The 16,301-nt window shown below is 36.2% G+C and overlaps 1 protein-coding gene and 1 long non-coding RNA gene across 8 annotated transcripts in view; one reads left to right on the forward strand and one right to left on the reverse strand.

Moving 5' to 3' along the window:
• Positions 1-8,042, forward strand: part of bcas3 (BCAS3 microtubule associated cell migration factor) — a 234,816-nt gene extending 226,774 nt beyond the window's left edge. For 4 of the 7 annotated variants that reach the window (XM_026226465.1, XM_026226463.1, XM_026226467.1 and 1 more), the window contains one exon: positions 6,477-8,042. In XM_026226465.1, the coding sequence (XP_026082250.1) occupies positions 6,477-6,628 (152 nt within the window). In that variant the 3' untranslated portion in view covers positions 6,629-8,042. The remainder of the gene's footprint in view (positions 1-6,476) is intronic. The other 3 variants (XM_026226466.1, XM_026226464.1, XM_026226468.1) reach the window with 1 other exon arrangement.
• Positions 8,043-8,407: 365 nt separating this feature from the next.
• Positions 8,408-16,059, reverse strand: LOC113058517 (uncharacterized). Its single transcript, XR_003277999.1, has 2 exons — positions 15,526-16,059; positions 8,408-8,747 (listed from the first exon to the last, which is right to left on the reverse strand). It is a non-coding gene; the product is annotated as an uncharacterized LOC113058517 (long non-coding RNA).
• Positions 16,060-16,301: the final 242 nt, after the last annotated feature.

Below are 16,301 nucleotides of genomic sequence, written 5' to 3' on the forward strand. Positions count from 1 at the left end.
TGTTAGCATCATGTGTCAGAGGACAATGTTTCTTCTCACATTTCCTAGAAACATTTTCTCTTGCTCTATTCTAACTCATTCATTATCTTCGTGTTATTTCAGTGAAAGAAGGTAAAGGAAAGTGTATGGAAGAAAATGAATAATTTAAGCCTTTAAGTATATGTGTGGAGAGTCATTCACACCTCTGTAGTAATCTAACAGTAGAGCCTCGTTGAGTTCGGACGTTACATGCTATAACATGAATATGCTTTCATTTTGACATGCACTCAACTCATTGTGCTCTAGTTAGAAACACAGCTGCAATGTGAGATCTAGAGTTTGTGCGTGGTCATCCTTGTAAGTGATTCATTTTTCAGGACTGTAAGTTTTATCATTCATAACTCGGATTACTGTCTGCCGCAGTCCTGCTTTTTAGCACTTACTCACTAGATTTCCTTCTAAAGAAATGCTTGCTTGCTGGTCGCTAGGCAGTTGCTAGGATGCTCGATAGTCATAAAAAGCACTTTCTGTGAAATTATCATGAAGCAATAGACTCTGTTTGGTCTGTCTTGTGTTTGTACCCTCAGGGCTGTCTGCATACAGTGAGATGATGTCTGATCCCACACACAAATCACCACGGCCTCCACCAATAGCGCTGCTCTGTTTCTAATGAGTAAATGAGAAATGTGCCCTTGCTGGAAGATGGTATGTGCCAGGGCAGCAGAGGTTACAGTAGGTTTCCATTATATGTAATTGAAAGCACAGTCGAGGCCGGCCACCTTTACCTCATTCTGTAATGACCATGAAATATGGACTTTGACATGTGGGCGGGGCTTTTTGAATGTAGTTCCCACTTTTCATCCTTTCTGATAGGGTCTTTTCAGTTTGGCAGTGGACTTTGCTTCTAATCCAGAAGGGGGTCTCTCTATGTCTTTCTCTCTTTCACACACACAGGCACATTACTATTAATAGCCCAGATGGAATGAGTAAACTGGATACAGGATAAGGCCATCACAATAATAGTGTCCCATACACACTCACAAGCCCCTCAGCTGGGATGTTGCTAATGCCCACTTATTAATAGGATGACTCCCTTAATGCCAGCTTTTCATTTGAGTGATAATCTCAGAGAGGCTGTGAAATAACTATCAACAGTGTCTGTGTGTGTGCGTGTGTGTGTGTGAGACAGCACCATGAATGTGTTGTCTATGCATGTAGTTATTTTTGCTTAGGTCTGTTTCCACATGTGCTCAATGAGGAATCCTAGAAATGCGAGAGTACAAACATATCCAGTATCCAGTATCCAGATCAGAATTATTATTAGTAGTAGTAGTAATAATAATTCAGATTATTATTATTATTAAAGGTACAGATTGTAGGACCTGCCACTAGAGGGTGCACTACCAAAACAATAACAATCGCGTGGTTTGATGACGCTGAGGAGGAGCGTGGAATAATGGGATTTGTTGTCTTCTACCCAACCGCTGACGGCCATCAATCAGACGATATGAAAACGATTACCACTCGTTAAACAAATACATACACTTGTGTACATTCAAACACAATAATTGGGCATGCATAGCAAATGCGAGTTCAACGATTTGCCAAGGCAAAGACGCGATCAGACTATGGATCAGACGCATCCTCGTGCGGGTCTAGAGACGCGATGCCCTGCGTTTGGCATGTATGCCCCATAATACTAATCTTGTTGATCGTTATAATAGCATACGTTTTCTGTAAAGATACGAATCAAAACAACTCAACTGTCGAGTAAAACACAAGTGAGATGGGCATCTCTTTCTAGTTGAAGTTTGTCGCGAAGCTCTCTCCATCTAGAAAATGCAACACTCTTGTCTCAAACTCTTCTTGGGTCGTTTGGTTGGTCCGTACGCTTACGTTTAAGGGAGCTGTCCTTGTCGACAGAACCAGCGGCAGACGGTAAACAGTATTTATCTTTTATAAAAAAGTAACACAATCCACAATAAAACATGCAAGAAGAAGTAAATAAGGAACTGCTTGAAGCAAGCTAGTGGTTTGCTGGATGCTACACACTATTTCCGCATTTGTCCACGACACTGTTGTCATGTTGTTTCTACGTCAGTAAAGGCGGTCACAAAGTGTAACTAACGTCATTGACAGGTGACTGCATTGCCCCGTGTCACTGTTTAGAATGGGAATTTTCTCATGATTTACAAGTAGTTGAAAACATTAGAGATAGTGTTAGTAATCACCTGGACAAAATATATAACACTAGCCCAGTGGTTTTTGGATATTTTACTGCAAATATCTTACAAATAGTACCTTTAATTTTATTAATAATGATAATATGAATTATTATTATTATTATTATTATTATTATTATTATTATTATTATTATTATTTTTAAGCACAGTGTACATCATTAGTTCTCATTAGTTAATCTTAGTTAATGTGCTAACATTAACAATGAGCAACACAAGCATTTGTTACAGTTATTATACTTTGTTTAAAAAATACAACTGTAAGTTCATGTTAACTTCGGTCCATTAAATAATACACTTACAACTTTTGCTTAGTTGCTTGAGTCATAAAATGTTGAAATTAACTAAGACTAATAAATGATTTAGAAGAATTTTTCATTGGCAATTTATGTTAACTAGGCTAATGCATTAGCTAATGCAAAATAATGGAGCCTAATGTAAAGTGTGGCTGAACAATAAAGTATCAAAACATTTTCAAACAGTATCAAGGCATGTTGTAGTCCAGATTGAAATTAAAATGTAAAAAAAGTTTGAAAATAAATAGCCTGTTAAGCCTAAATATTTGGTGCTGTGATGAACAGCATTGCTGATAAAAATTTCTTTTTGCTGTTAAATCCTATTCAGATACGGAAAGTAGCGGAACTGCTTCGTTTACGGGGTTTCCGTGGTAACGGCTGCATGTCTGCTGTTCCATCAGTGCAATCTGCTTTCAGAGAGTAAATGTGCATTTTCGGCAGCACATCTCCTTCACTCATTCCATGCTCTTCTCATCAATGTTGGGTTTGTTTACATGAAAAAGTGCACATGCAGATTTGATACAGCATACAACACATTGTACATTTTAACCAGTTGATGGGAAAAGAAGGCTATTCTTAAAATGCATTCAAATCTGAATAATTAGTAATTAATATTTATTCACTTATTGTTATTTATTTGAAATGCCCACAATAACAATATCATGCATGGCCACAATCATGATATATCACATTACCGAATAACGGGGTTTTCTCTAGTCACAAATCATGAATTTCAAACTTTTTTGTGTGTTTCTACTACACAGACAGCCAAGTTTTATTAAAAGCCCATCTTGTCAGGCAGAGACACATGACCTGGAGAGAAGAATGATGAGAGAGTGCTTATCAACTCCAACTGTATCCATGCTACGATTAAAGTGCAAACAAGAAACCGAACTCTTAAAGAGTATTTATCAGAGTAAGTTACACCCTCTGTCCCATTTACCCCCCCCCCCCCCCCCCCACTCCCTCATAATGAGGGAACAAATTGGGTCCACTCTCTCATTGGCATTTCCACTGGCACAGCAGTCTGATGAAGGGCCCTTTACATGCTTTGATCTGTCTGGTTTCCTTCTAATGTTCAGCCTGCATGTTCTTTGTCACTCAGTCTAATGTGTAAGCATGCACTGGTTACCCACAGCAAACAGCGTTCTAGGATCCAGAAATGTCTGTGCCACGCTGGACTAGTGTTTACGGTTTGATTATGTTCTGCTGGAGCCTGCTTTCTGGGGAGCAGGCCCTCGCGGTGCACTCAGAATTAAGCTTACATCTAGAAATTCTGACTTTGTTCTCTGAATTCTGAGCTTACATCTTGCAGTTACATTATTTGCAAAGGAATAAGATGTTAAAAAAGTCAATTGAGGCTTTTTGTAGTTATGAGTTTGACTTGTGAGTTTTCTTCTCAGAATTGCATTTATATCTTGTTTTTCTGACTTTAAATCTCACAGTTCTCAGAACTGCAAACAAAAAAATCTGAATTATTGAGGTATATACTATATATATTTACATATACACACACACACATATATATATATATATATATATATATATATATATATATATATATATATATATATATATATATATATATATATATATATATGTGTGTATATATATATATATATATATATATATGTGTGTATATATATATATATATATGTGTGTGTGTGTGTGTGTGTGTGTGTGTGTGTGTGTGTGTGTGTGTATGTACATATAAAAAATAGAAAATTACGAAGTAAAAAAATTACATGGACAAAAGTCCAATTTTTTTTTTCATTATTCTCTTTCTGAAATAAGCTTCCATAGTAATGTTGTTGTTTTTTGTTTACTACTACTTATTATTACTATTATTATTATTATTATCTATAATTTTGTGTAGACTAAATAAGACCAATATTTGTATCCTTTGTTTTGCATCTATCAAATAAAGTCAAATAAATTCAAAATACTTATACTAAATACAAATGAGTGGTAATTCATATAATTATATAATTAAAAAACTGTTTATTAGAGTTTACTCTAAATACAATACAGATGAATATTATTGTATAATAATTATAATGAAGTATAACAATCATATTATTGATGTGTATACCTTACTGCATTTCACTATGTTAAATATTTTACAAATAAATTGTAGTTCATATAATTTTATAATTAAAGAATTTAATTTATTGAACTCTACTGTAAATAAAATACTTTACAAATGAATAGTACTTTGTATAATTATATTATTAAAGTATTCAATCGACTGGATTTTACTAATTTACAAATTATATATTTTAATAGATCATATTTATAGATATATATATATATATATATATATATATATATATATATATATATATATATATATATATATATATATATATATATATACACACAATTTTTGTCTAGTGAAAATAAGTAGATTATAATGTTAAATTGCTTGTACCATGATAAAAGATTCTGATCACACTGTCCAGCCCTTGAGCTCAAGAGCACAGTTTCCAGCAGATTCACGTTCCTCTGGTCCGGGTGTAGGTCCTACCTCTAATTACTACACCACCGTGTGGCATCATATAAGCAGTGTTTATTTGCCACTCTGTGTGTATGTGCTATCTGCTGGGCACACCAGGAACAGCCGAGTCACTGTCTCTTCCCTGGCAGGCACACTTCTTTTGCTTTGAGCCAGTAGAACAGGATTTACGAGCACCTGTCATGGGGGTATGTGCAGCAAAGCAAACAAACAGCTCCTCTCCTCCCCCACCAGCGCAAATCAGCAGCGGGGATGTGGCCACCCAGTCCCTGCTATCGTTTTAGCACTGTACGGGGTGTGTGTGTGTGTTTGAGAAGTTCTGTAAACACACCAGATAATAACTGAAAAATTATGGACTCCACCATTCTGCATCTGATGTATGTTTAAAACACTGCATATATCTCAGCGGTTATGAGTCCCTGCTGTCCGTGACTGTGTATACAGTGGACAAAGTTTCACAACATGTAACGTCCACAACATATACAAAACAAATCACGCTGAGAATAACACTCTCCACAAGGTGCCAAAACACAATCTTTGGCCTTTATATGCACAAATATTTTATGTACCATTTTTCATAGTTTTTGGGTCTATTTTACACGTTTTTTCCCCCATTGGATCCTTCACTTCAGTCATCATTAAAGTGAGTCTTTTTTTTTTTTTTTTGACAAGAAAGCGTAATACATGGTTTTATTTTTGTTAAAATTAATAGCATTGCACCTCTACCTTTTCAAGCTGGTTGTGTGTGAATTATACAGTGACTTGTAAGGAGCTTGACATTTCAACAGGATTTTTTAAGGTCACACAATTTAACTAATATTAAATATGGAAACACTTTTGTTGTATATTTGTAATATGCAAGTCTTCTCTCGAGTCATAATGACAGTGTTAATGTTTTGTCAATATTCCATCCAATGGTGATCCTAATGAAAAATATTCAGGTACCTTAGTGACCTGTTGCTACGGTTACTACTTCAGGCAAAGACAATTCATCTTTGTGAGTATTTATTGAATGGATAGATTTTTGAATGTTTTTTAAAAAGTCTCTTATTTTTCATGACTCCTGAAGAGACATGATGAACAGAAAGTGTATAAGAATAACAACTATATTTGAAATAGAAATTTTTTGAAAAAGTGTAAAAGTCTTTACTGTCACTTTTAATTTAATGCATCCTTTCTAAATACGATATAGTACAAAAAACAAAACTGTCATATATATATGATTTACTCTAAATTAACCAGAACTTGTTCTTTACTCACTTGATTAACATTTTCCCAAGTCCCATTATTCTGAAAGCTGCAGCATTGATCTTAAATTGCGAACACTTCATTTATTTTTAAAAGAAACAACTACAGATAACTTGTGAGATGAACACTTTTACAGATAAAATCTCTCTAGTTTAATGTTGTTTGCTTCATCGTTCTCTGTGTGTGTTTTGAATGCAGCAGAGCTGCAGAGGGAGGGAAGCATCGAGACGCTCAGCAATAGTTCTGGCTCCACCAGTGGCAGCATTCCCCGAAACTTCGAGGGCTACCGGTCCCCACTTCCCACCAATGAGAGCCAACCCCTCAGCCTCTACCCCACCGCATTCCCCTAAAACCAGCCGTCCCGCCCACATCTCAGACCCGAGGAAACCTCTCTGTCGTCTTTGGACAGTCTTGCCAGCACAACCACAACACATCACCCACGACAGGCCACACTCTTCACCCTGCATCCTGCTCTGCTATATCATTTCTCTTTTCTTTGAAATGTGGATTTTCCTTTAATCAGACTCAGCATGCAGGAAAACAGTGTTCAACCAGGCACCGGCGTTAACATCCTTTGTCATTCACTTCCCTTGTAGAATAATGTTAATGTTGCCTCCACACCTGAGAGAGAGAGAGAGAGAGAGAGAGAGGGATAGAAAGGGATCCATTGGAGTTGTCACTTTATTCAAAGACGTGTCATATTACCAATATTATTATCAATCGAACTTCCAGTGCGTATCTTTATTGAATGTGTGTGAGTGAGTGAGTGAGAGTGTGTGTTCATCAAATACGTGTCCTGATCACTTCTCAGTAGTTGAGTTTAGGTTTGAGCTTATTAGACAAATGGTGTTTGATATATTTTAGTAAATATGTACTGTAACATTTGAATTGATTTGTCTTTTACAGGTAATCAAACCTGGTTATGTTACATAGTGTTTATTATTCCGCACATTTCTGCTGTATATTTGACTTAAAGAAATGTTTTAACAAGAGTCAGTTTCTTGGATTCAATGGTATTTGCTTTACAAACTAAATAGGTTCAAATGATTTAATTTCCTTTCGTTTTATGGGTAAATGAAATGTATTGATTCTTTCAAAAGGCATTTTTGTGATTTATAGGATGTGTGTGAGGCTGATATTTAGCAGTGGTGCTCTCAAGGATCCACAGCTAGTTTTATTCAGCTCAGGTGATTTAGACACCTGTTCCATCATCATCATTATCATTATTATCACCAATATATCATTTTGTTTTAGCTTATTTAACTATTTTAAATTGCTTTGTTTGAAGAATGCCTTGCTTGACTGGATGCAGTATTTTACATACACTCACAACACACAGTTATTGATAAATACCAATTAAACAAGAAATGTGAATACATGGTCCTGATCAAGAGCCTGCCGTTGGCTGACAGCGCTTTGCATGATGAAAGCTGGAGAGGAAACATGAAGAGTTTGTTCACTGTCATTTATTATGGCATTCAACTTGGCATGACTTTAAGTCTGAATGCAGTGCACATGCTTTGGACGGACTATATTTTTTGTTATAATACTTGCGCGATGTTATCTAGAAATAGGAATTTATGCAAGTGAGTTTTAACGAGTCTTCTATACATCTGCGTGATTGCTTAATACAGCATATGCATTCTGACTCCCTCAGTTTGTTGTTTTCGCTTGTTAAACCTTGCTTTCTCCTGAATATATTTGTTATACAAAAAAGATAAATAAATGCATTTAAATGACGAGATGATCTCAATCACTCAATCACTACCTTTGTTGAGATTGTTCTTTATCATCATGAATCTTCCACAGGCTTCAGGACAAGCTGAGATTTCTTCCGTCACTGCTTTAATTGCATGTGTGTAAGCTTTGATTCGTGATATTGTAATGAAAGGTTTATTTGCAGTTATATAGAGCAGCTGAATTTTCCAGCACGAGCTGTCTGTTGTAAAAGTATTTAGGAATTTATCAGTAATACAAATGTGCTCTTGCAATACTGAACTTGTGAAATTATTTTAAACCTGTTAATAATTATATCTGTAAGGAAACAATTTAATGTGTATATAAAGTTTCATTTTATTATGAAACTTGACCTGATGCAGTACACAGACAAAAATCACACAAAAAAGATATTGTTGTTATCATAGTGCTTTTTATTGTGCGGAATCAGACAAGCAGAAATGTGTTGCATGCAAAGAAGCAAATGGTCATTTTTTTCACTTTTCAATCACCACCAGCATCTTCAAGCGTCTTCTCAACACTTCCACCTCACACACACACACACACACACACACACAATCACCCTCATACAGTAATGCTGCTCACAGTGACTCAAAAGTGACATGAAGCAGTCATCTAGATGGTGTGGAGGACCGTGGCAGAGCTCACACTCTCCAATCTGGGAAGGTCAGTCCTCGTTTCTCTCCGTCTCCTTACAGACCGCCAGCGCCACTTTATCACTGGAGCAACAGCCTATAAATACCAACAGAAGATAGCAGGCATTTCAGTGAGGAGTGTCAGAGGTTGTCTCTCTTTCTTGTACATTTAGTTAAAGAAGCATTAATCTATAAACAATCTGCTGCTGAGTCACTGTGGCACTGATACACAGTCTACCATGAGTCAATCCGTCAAGGCTTGTTGGCAATACATGTAAGATTTTGTGGCTGTTTGTTCCAAAACACTCCTTGAATCCTCTATACACTCCATGAATCCCAAAGGGAACGGGCTCCATTCAGTAACAGGCTGCTTTCTGGCACAGCTGCTGGTTTCTCCTCGCTTTGGATGTCTTACATCCTTTTACTACAAACTGAACTAATGGCAGCTCCTCTCGAACCATAAACAGAAAACATAAGATTAATTGTAGGTCTATATTTTAACACAATAACCAAAAATCCAGTAACTTGTTTTTCATTTTATATCCGAATGAAGATGTATTTTGGCCTCATGCAACCCTGTTTTCTGGATGTGGAAATAAAAGCTTGAAAATTTGTACTAGCTTTGCTGATTTTATTCGCATAATGCACTTTAAATAAAAACAGGAAAAAAAAATTATCATTGTTAAAATGTAAGAACATTAATATATATCATTCAGGTAAATGTCTATTTGTGATCAGTATATTTTGGTAGGTTTTTCAGAAGAGAACAGTCTTAGTCAACTCTGATATTTGTACTAAACATTTTAAACTTATATATATATATATATATATATACAAAACATTTGTTCATTGAGTAAAGGATATTTGCATAAATATGAGAATTATATTATCTTAAACACCTTGTAGTGTCTTGAACACAAACATAAGGCTTGTTAGGTAAAACTGTCAACCCTGTTATCTTTTTTGAAAAGGCTATATCTATATCCCAACTTGCTGTTGTTATTATTTACATTGCACAGTCACATTCATTATCTGATCTATTCTTGTCTGATAGAAATGTTTAAGAAAGTCACTTCACAAATGTTTTTGTGAAAATTAATAAAAACGTTGTTTCCTGTGCAATGACCACATTATTCGCGCGTTTCGAAGGAGCTAAAGTGTTCGCCACACAATTTATTTGCTGTATGCTGCAAAGGCCTAGTTACCACATACATATTTACACACACACACAACACATGTTTACAGGGGCTGGGTGGTTGTTGGTTGACTGTTGTCTTCCAGTAAACCGTGTATAATCGCTTCGTGTTTGTATGTTACTTGTCAATCAGACGAGGCGCGTGAAGCACTCATCTCCACAGCTGTTTGAGAGACAGTAAACTGAATAATATCTGACAGCTCCAGGGGGATTAAAGGGGTCAGTATTGACATTAATGTGTGACACACTCTATATTTCAATTAGCTGCTGAATAGCTTCGATTAGATCACCTTATCTTCAGGATGCGCACACCTGCACGCGCATCTCGTCAGCGACTGTTTGCTGCTCACAGATACAGTGAGAACAATCTTCCTTTATCCTGAAGTCATTCTCGCTGAATAACGCCCGACTGATTGTGAAAGGGTGCTTGTTTTATATTATTGACGTTACTACGCAGCCCCAACCCCCCCCCCCCCCCCCCCCCATCTCTTATTTCTTATCCTATGACAATGATAAGTAGCCTAATCTTTACTATCGGAGTCTTAGGAAAAACATTAGTTTGTATAAAAAAATATGTAATAGAGTAGGCCTATAGGCTGTTATACGATAATTATTAGGCTATAAAGTCGGAAACACACATTGGGTAAATGCAAATCGTATATAAAAATGTTTATTTAATCACACTGCACGATATTTTCGAGGTGATACATTATTTTTAATCCATTAGTACTGTTCGTTGGAGATACTGAGTTAATATAACCTCAGTAAAGTAAAATAATTAGGCTAGAGTGTGCAGAGTAATAAAGTAACTGCCACAAAAGAAGTGAAAGGATAAAAAAAATATCTATTTAACAAATGATACGTCTAATTGTATCTCCTTCCGCTGTTATTAGCTATATGAAAAAACATATTATTAAAACTCTAAATGGATACTCAAAGTAAAAATTTAGCACAATACAACAGAAAATGTAAGCTCAGTTGCTCAATTGTTGTTACACGTTAAATGAATGGAAACAAAGATGTTTTAACATGATGAAAAACGTTTAGTGATGACCCTGGTTAGTCTATCATTACATTAGATCTGAAGGCAATCTACAATTCTTTATCAACAAAAAACTTCACTTACAAAAGGGTAAAGCACTTGTTGCATATAAACGGAGCTTGATGCTTCATCGCTGAAGTGGAAATAATGGACTCAGCATCACACAACACAAAAGCTCAGGGGACCAAAAAAAGTCCTCTCTCTCTCTGTGTGTGTCTGTGTGTGTCATCATAAAGGAAATGAATTAATCACTGATTTAATTACTAATAAAGTGTGATATTTACATGTGTAACCTTGCTGTTAACAGATCTAACATATCAGATTCATTGCTAATATATGCTAAATGTGTTTCTTCTTATGATTTTAACATTTTTAAAATGTTTTTGGTTACACAATCTGTGGTTGTATCAACAGGTTATTGCTAAAGCATGAAACAGAGCCTGTTATAATTTTCAGATGTTACTGATGTTTGCGAAACACAATTAGGCCTATCATTTTGTAATACTTAACATTATGTTGTATAAAATAACCGAGTTAGGTGTTCAGTGAGTTAAACTCATGCTTGAAAAAAAGCAAAAAAATGAGAGAAAAAAGAAATAGGGTTTCCATATTTGAACACATTTTATTGTTTGCTTGTATCCCTGCTGATGGCACTATACACGCACTGAACGAGCCACAGAATCAGGTGAAATAATCCCCGGAGGTTATTAGAGCGCCCCCAACTGTTACCTGAGAAAGGTGTAGCTTCTAACAACCATCAGCCGTGCTTCGCCCAAATCAGCTCGAACGTCTTTTAAAAACAGATTTAGTCATTATGAGTTGATTCTGAAAGCTCGGAATTATTAAAGCATTATGGCGAATATACTGAAAGATTTGCTGATAATATTTAATATGATGATTGCATGAATGATTTACCATTTCTATCAAGAAAACTAAAAATATAAAACTTATATTGTTTTGCAGCGATTATTGGTTGATCACTGAAGCCGTTGCTTATTTATTAACTCGAATATTATTTTTCCCTAAATGCCAAAAACCAGGCAACTTGCTTATCAACTAACTATATCTTTATAACAATTATTAAATTACTAAAATGTATAGCTAAGTTTGAACGCCTTAAGATAACTCGCGATCAAACAAAGGTTACTACCTGTCTTGCAAAAATAGTACAAAGTAATTAGCCTATATAAATTGTAGTATTGGACCTAATAATTGTGAATTCGGCTGTTTCAAAAAAGTAACAACTAAATTATGATCCGTAAAATCTCTAATATGAGTTCGGTTTGGGCCAAATTTTGTTGAAAACATTTTGATAATTAGTAGGTTACAAATTTAAAACCCACTTTTGAGGACATCTACATTATATTTCATTAATAAAAATCATGTTTTGTTGTAAATCTATTGAAATCAACAGGTTTGTGTGTGGATTAGGGTGGGGTTAGCATTAGCATCACCTCGGAATAAAGACTATTGTGTCTATATAGCCCAGTGAAAGCAACATGCTACGTGTTTTATAGTTTCAAATGGGCTTTTAGATTTGTGGAGACTACTATTGCCAATACTTCTGGGCGAAAGGAGATTGTGAGCGAAGAAGCAGAGCACCAGAGCTGTCTATAAAATAGTTGTCTCGCATCCATCAGGTACAGCATGTCCACGTCCAGAGGAGGTTCTGCTGACTCGGTTGGGTGATACAAAATGGGCTGTGCGAAGAACAAATTGCACGATTTGGCAAAGTAAGCACGAGCAGATCAAAAACACCATCCTAATGAAAAAGAGGAGACATGCGGAAATTTATACAGGGTGTGTGTGGATGGGTAGAAAGAATGGAGGAGAGAGAACTGGACGGAAAGGAGGAGGAGAGAGGAGGGGGCTGCTAGCTGGGTAGCCATACATGTGACAAGGGGAAATATGAGGGACTTTGACAGGTCTTAAACGGTCTGGCGCCAAGGCCTCAGTCTACTGGCTAAATATAGCAGGAGAGATGATGCAGAGAGATGATGAAAAGATGAAAAGAAGGAGCAACAATGTAAAAGCTGAAAAAAAGAGCGACGGTCATTTAATGATCAGCCCTAGAGGATCATCTAGTTTCATACATGTGAAAGGTATTGCAAAGGTTTGCGTTATCTTTTTGCAGGAACGGATTAATTTCCTTAGAACCTGGAAACACAATTAGACACATTGTCTTACCGTCTCAAGGACACGAAGGCTGACAGAAGGAGACCATGCATAAAAGTTTGGCACCAGGCTATTTTTAACTAATGAAAATGTCCTCTGGTCGAAGCTGATGCACATAGACACTTCTCTGCATCTCCTGACGAACCTTTACCCATGTTTCTTCATCATTACAATCATTCGGAATACAAGTGGTCATTGACTTTTGGACGCCTCGTTGTTTTGGCAGTAAACAGTGGCAGTGCTGTGAAACGTTTTCCAGCATGAACGCCTTTTAAATCATGTGTGATAAGAGCTCAGCGCATGATTACATTCTTGTCGGTTTAGATGTGTACAGCAGGGAAAATAAATCTGGCGTAATTGCAAAGACTTTGTTGATGTGATTACTTCCTTAAGTATATACATAGAAAACCATTACCATTCCCATGTGTAGTTAATCTCCTAACAATCCAGATCACTCTCTGTCGAAGTTTTAGCCCAGAGATTAAACACAGACTACTGATTTAGTCCTGTTTCAACAACTTGCTGCAGGTAACACTTCGCATATAAAGAATGTGTACATTTTCATAAACAATCTTTAATATTTACATCAAATGCACTAGATAGGCCTGTTGAATAAAAGTGGAAAAAAAGTTCAATCACTAAACCAGGAAGTACATTGATAATAAATTGGAAGTTTCTCCTCTAGAATGTGATTTATGTTAATATATCCTTTTATAGGCTTTTTTGATATGTTAAAATGACGTTCGTATAAATAATTAGACTTTATTTAAAGTTAACACCTAATATTCTAAATGACTTTGAAACTCAGCGTGGGAGAGTTATGGGTTTATTTTACTCTCATCAGAACTGAGATGATGTATTTTAGCATGGTTATTAATTTTAGCTTTAAATCATGAAGATTTTATATCAGGAGACACGCTGCTTATTTTCTTGTCTGGCTATATTTAAACATTCTCCTTTATGAAAGCAGCAAAACTTTCTAATTCAAAATCTACATGTTTTTAGCTATAATTTTACTACAATAAATTTTGAAAGTTTCGTTCGTAATATTATTGATTTATTTTAATTCTGTATTATGTTAATTTGGTATTATTTTCACGAATTTTAAAAGAAATTCGTATCCTGTTTAAATAATCAGCATACCTGTCTGGTGAAGGCGAGCATATCCCATATTTTAGTGTCAGTTTGAATAAATCCGGCTTTAGCTCTGTGTCTATTCACTCGTGGCTTCGGCAACAAGTGTCTGCCTATAGTCTGCTGTTTTATTTTTACGGTGCGGATTTATCTTATTCTTATGCACTGTTATGTTGTGAATGTGTTATTGAACTTTTCTATAGACATTAATGAATTTGCTAAACATGTTATCCATGTTTTCTTTGATTAATATTTAATGTTCGATTCGAAAACGCTGCAATAAAATATTTTTTTTACAAAGATAATTTAGTTATAATGACAGTATGCCGTGGCGGCAATCCGTAATGATCTGCATTGAATCCTATGCTCTCTGAGGCATTTTATATACAATTCAGTAAATATAACAAATCGTGCAACTAAAAACAAAAAGCCTGTATTAAATGTCCTCGCTGCCGTTTTAAAGAACAAATGCAAACGAATCAAGTTTCTGGCCAGCTGTTGACAAAAAAATAAACTCAGATTTTTATTTTGTAACTTTTCGGTATTTTCTAAACAATATTTAATCACTATATCAGGTCCTCTCTGGCACAGTAAGGGTTAAACATCAAGCCTGTCATCTTGTTCTGCTGATTTGTATCGAAGTGTAAAAGTGACAACATTCCGCAACCGGTTGAATCCGTCCGCACAAAAACACAGATTGGACATTGACGCGTTTTGGAAATATTGGAAGTATTCAGTGCGACATCTGATCGAAAAGCATAGGCTACACTGAAATGCTCATTTATAAAGATCACAAGTCATCTGGAGACAAAGAAGCCAAGCGCAAGCCAAAACTTTGGCGTAAATGCTAAAGGGATTGGAGTGCAATGTTAGAGGATTTTGGAGTAAATATGAAGTGACATGAGACGGATCTTACTGCGGTACGTCAGCCGACTGGCGCCAAGCGGCTATCTAACAAACCCAATCCAAGTACATCTAGAGTCCACGAGTGGATTTCTTAAAGGTATAGACTACACTTATGGCTTGACCCACTGCTAAAACTACAGGTCGAAAGTAGATGGTGAACATTTATAGTGGCCTGGCACTTAAACTTAAATGTATTGAGATGTAGGCTGTTATTTTTCGAACATATCTGAGAATATGATTTTATCCGCTTACGTGTACATTAAACGTTAGGATCAATAAAATACATGTCAGTTCTAGAATATAATACCTTTATGTTCCCTAAACAGTTGTCTATGTCTATATGGAGTAGGCTACTATATGAAAAAAGTTAACAACCGCAGATGCCTGTAAAGAGTTAACAGTTAAGAGTAATGCAGCACTCACCAGAATTATCTTTACATTGGTTTTTAGATTCCATCAACTCTCTTCCTCTTTCTTCGGCATTGTGCGTGGCTGTGCGCTCTGAATGACCCGGGGCAGAATTTAAAGTGCCAATGTCCGATTTTTGGCTGCTGTTTCCCACATGAAGTCGGTCGGGACACACGCGCACAGCACGGAAATAGTTATTCACACAGTGAAACGTTGAATTCAATTCATAAGCACAACCAGGTCCTTTGGATATGAGTGTGCAGTGCTGCATTATGAACAAAATACTCGTACGCGTCACTTTGACATGAACAGCGAAAAGATAAACGCCATTTGGTGTGTTTCTGATATTTTTAGTGACTATATTGCGAATAGTTATCCTCAATTTATGTTTTAAAATGTGGAAAGCATATATTTTTTTTAATTTACACGTGAATCATCTTAATTCCTAGTTTTCAGTGTATCGAAGAGTGAGTTTGTTCCTCGAACAAGGAGGGATCGTAATTATAAAGCGTAAGCCGACCGAGGTGCAGTCACCACCGGCTAAGCACTGAGGGCTGACCCGCTGCTTGGCTTGGAGACGGGGGGTGGGATTTCCCGATCTTTTCTGTCATTGGTTAATATTTTATTCTGTTGACATGTTTTCTTACTGCTAATGCTTCCGACACCTTCTTGTCCACCCCCTCTCCTTGAGTCTGGCCGGAGCTGTCAAAACCACGCCTATGGAGGCCCACAATTGGTCCAGAAAGCGTAAAATCAGCAATCAAGGGGGCTTGGTTCATTAGTGCTGGGAT

Source organism: Carassius auratus, chromosome 40, assembly GCF_003368295.1.
Source record: "Carassius auratus strain Wakin chromosome 40, ASM336829v1, whole genome shotgun sequence".
Taxonomy (NCBI): domain Eukaryota; kingdom Metazoa; phylum Chordata; class Actinopteri; order Cypriniformes; family Cyprinidae; genus Carassius; species Carassius auratus.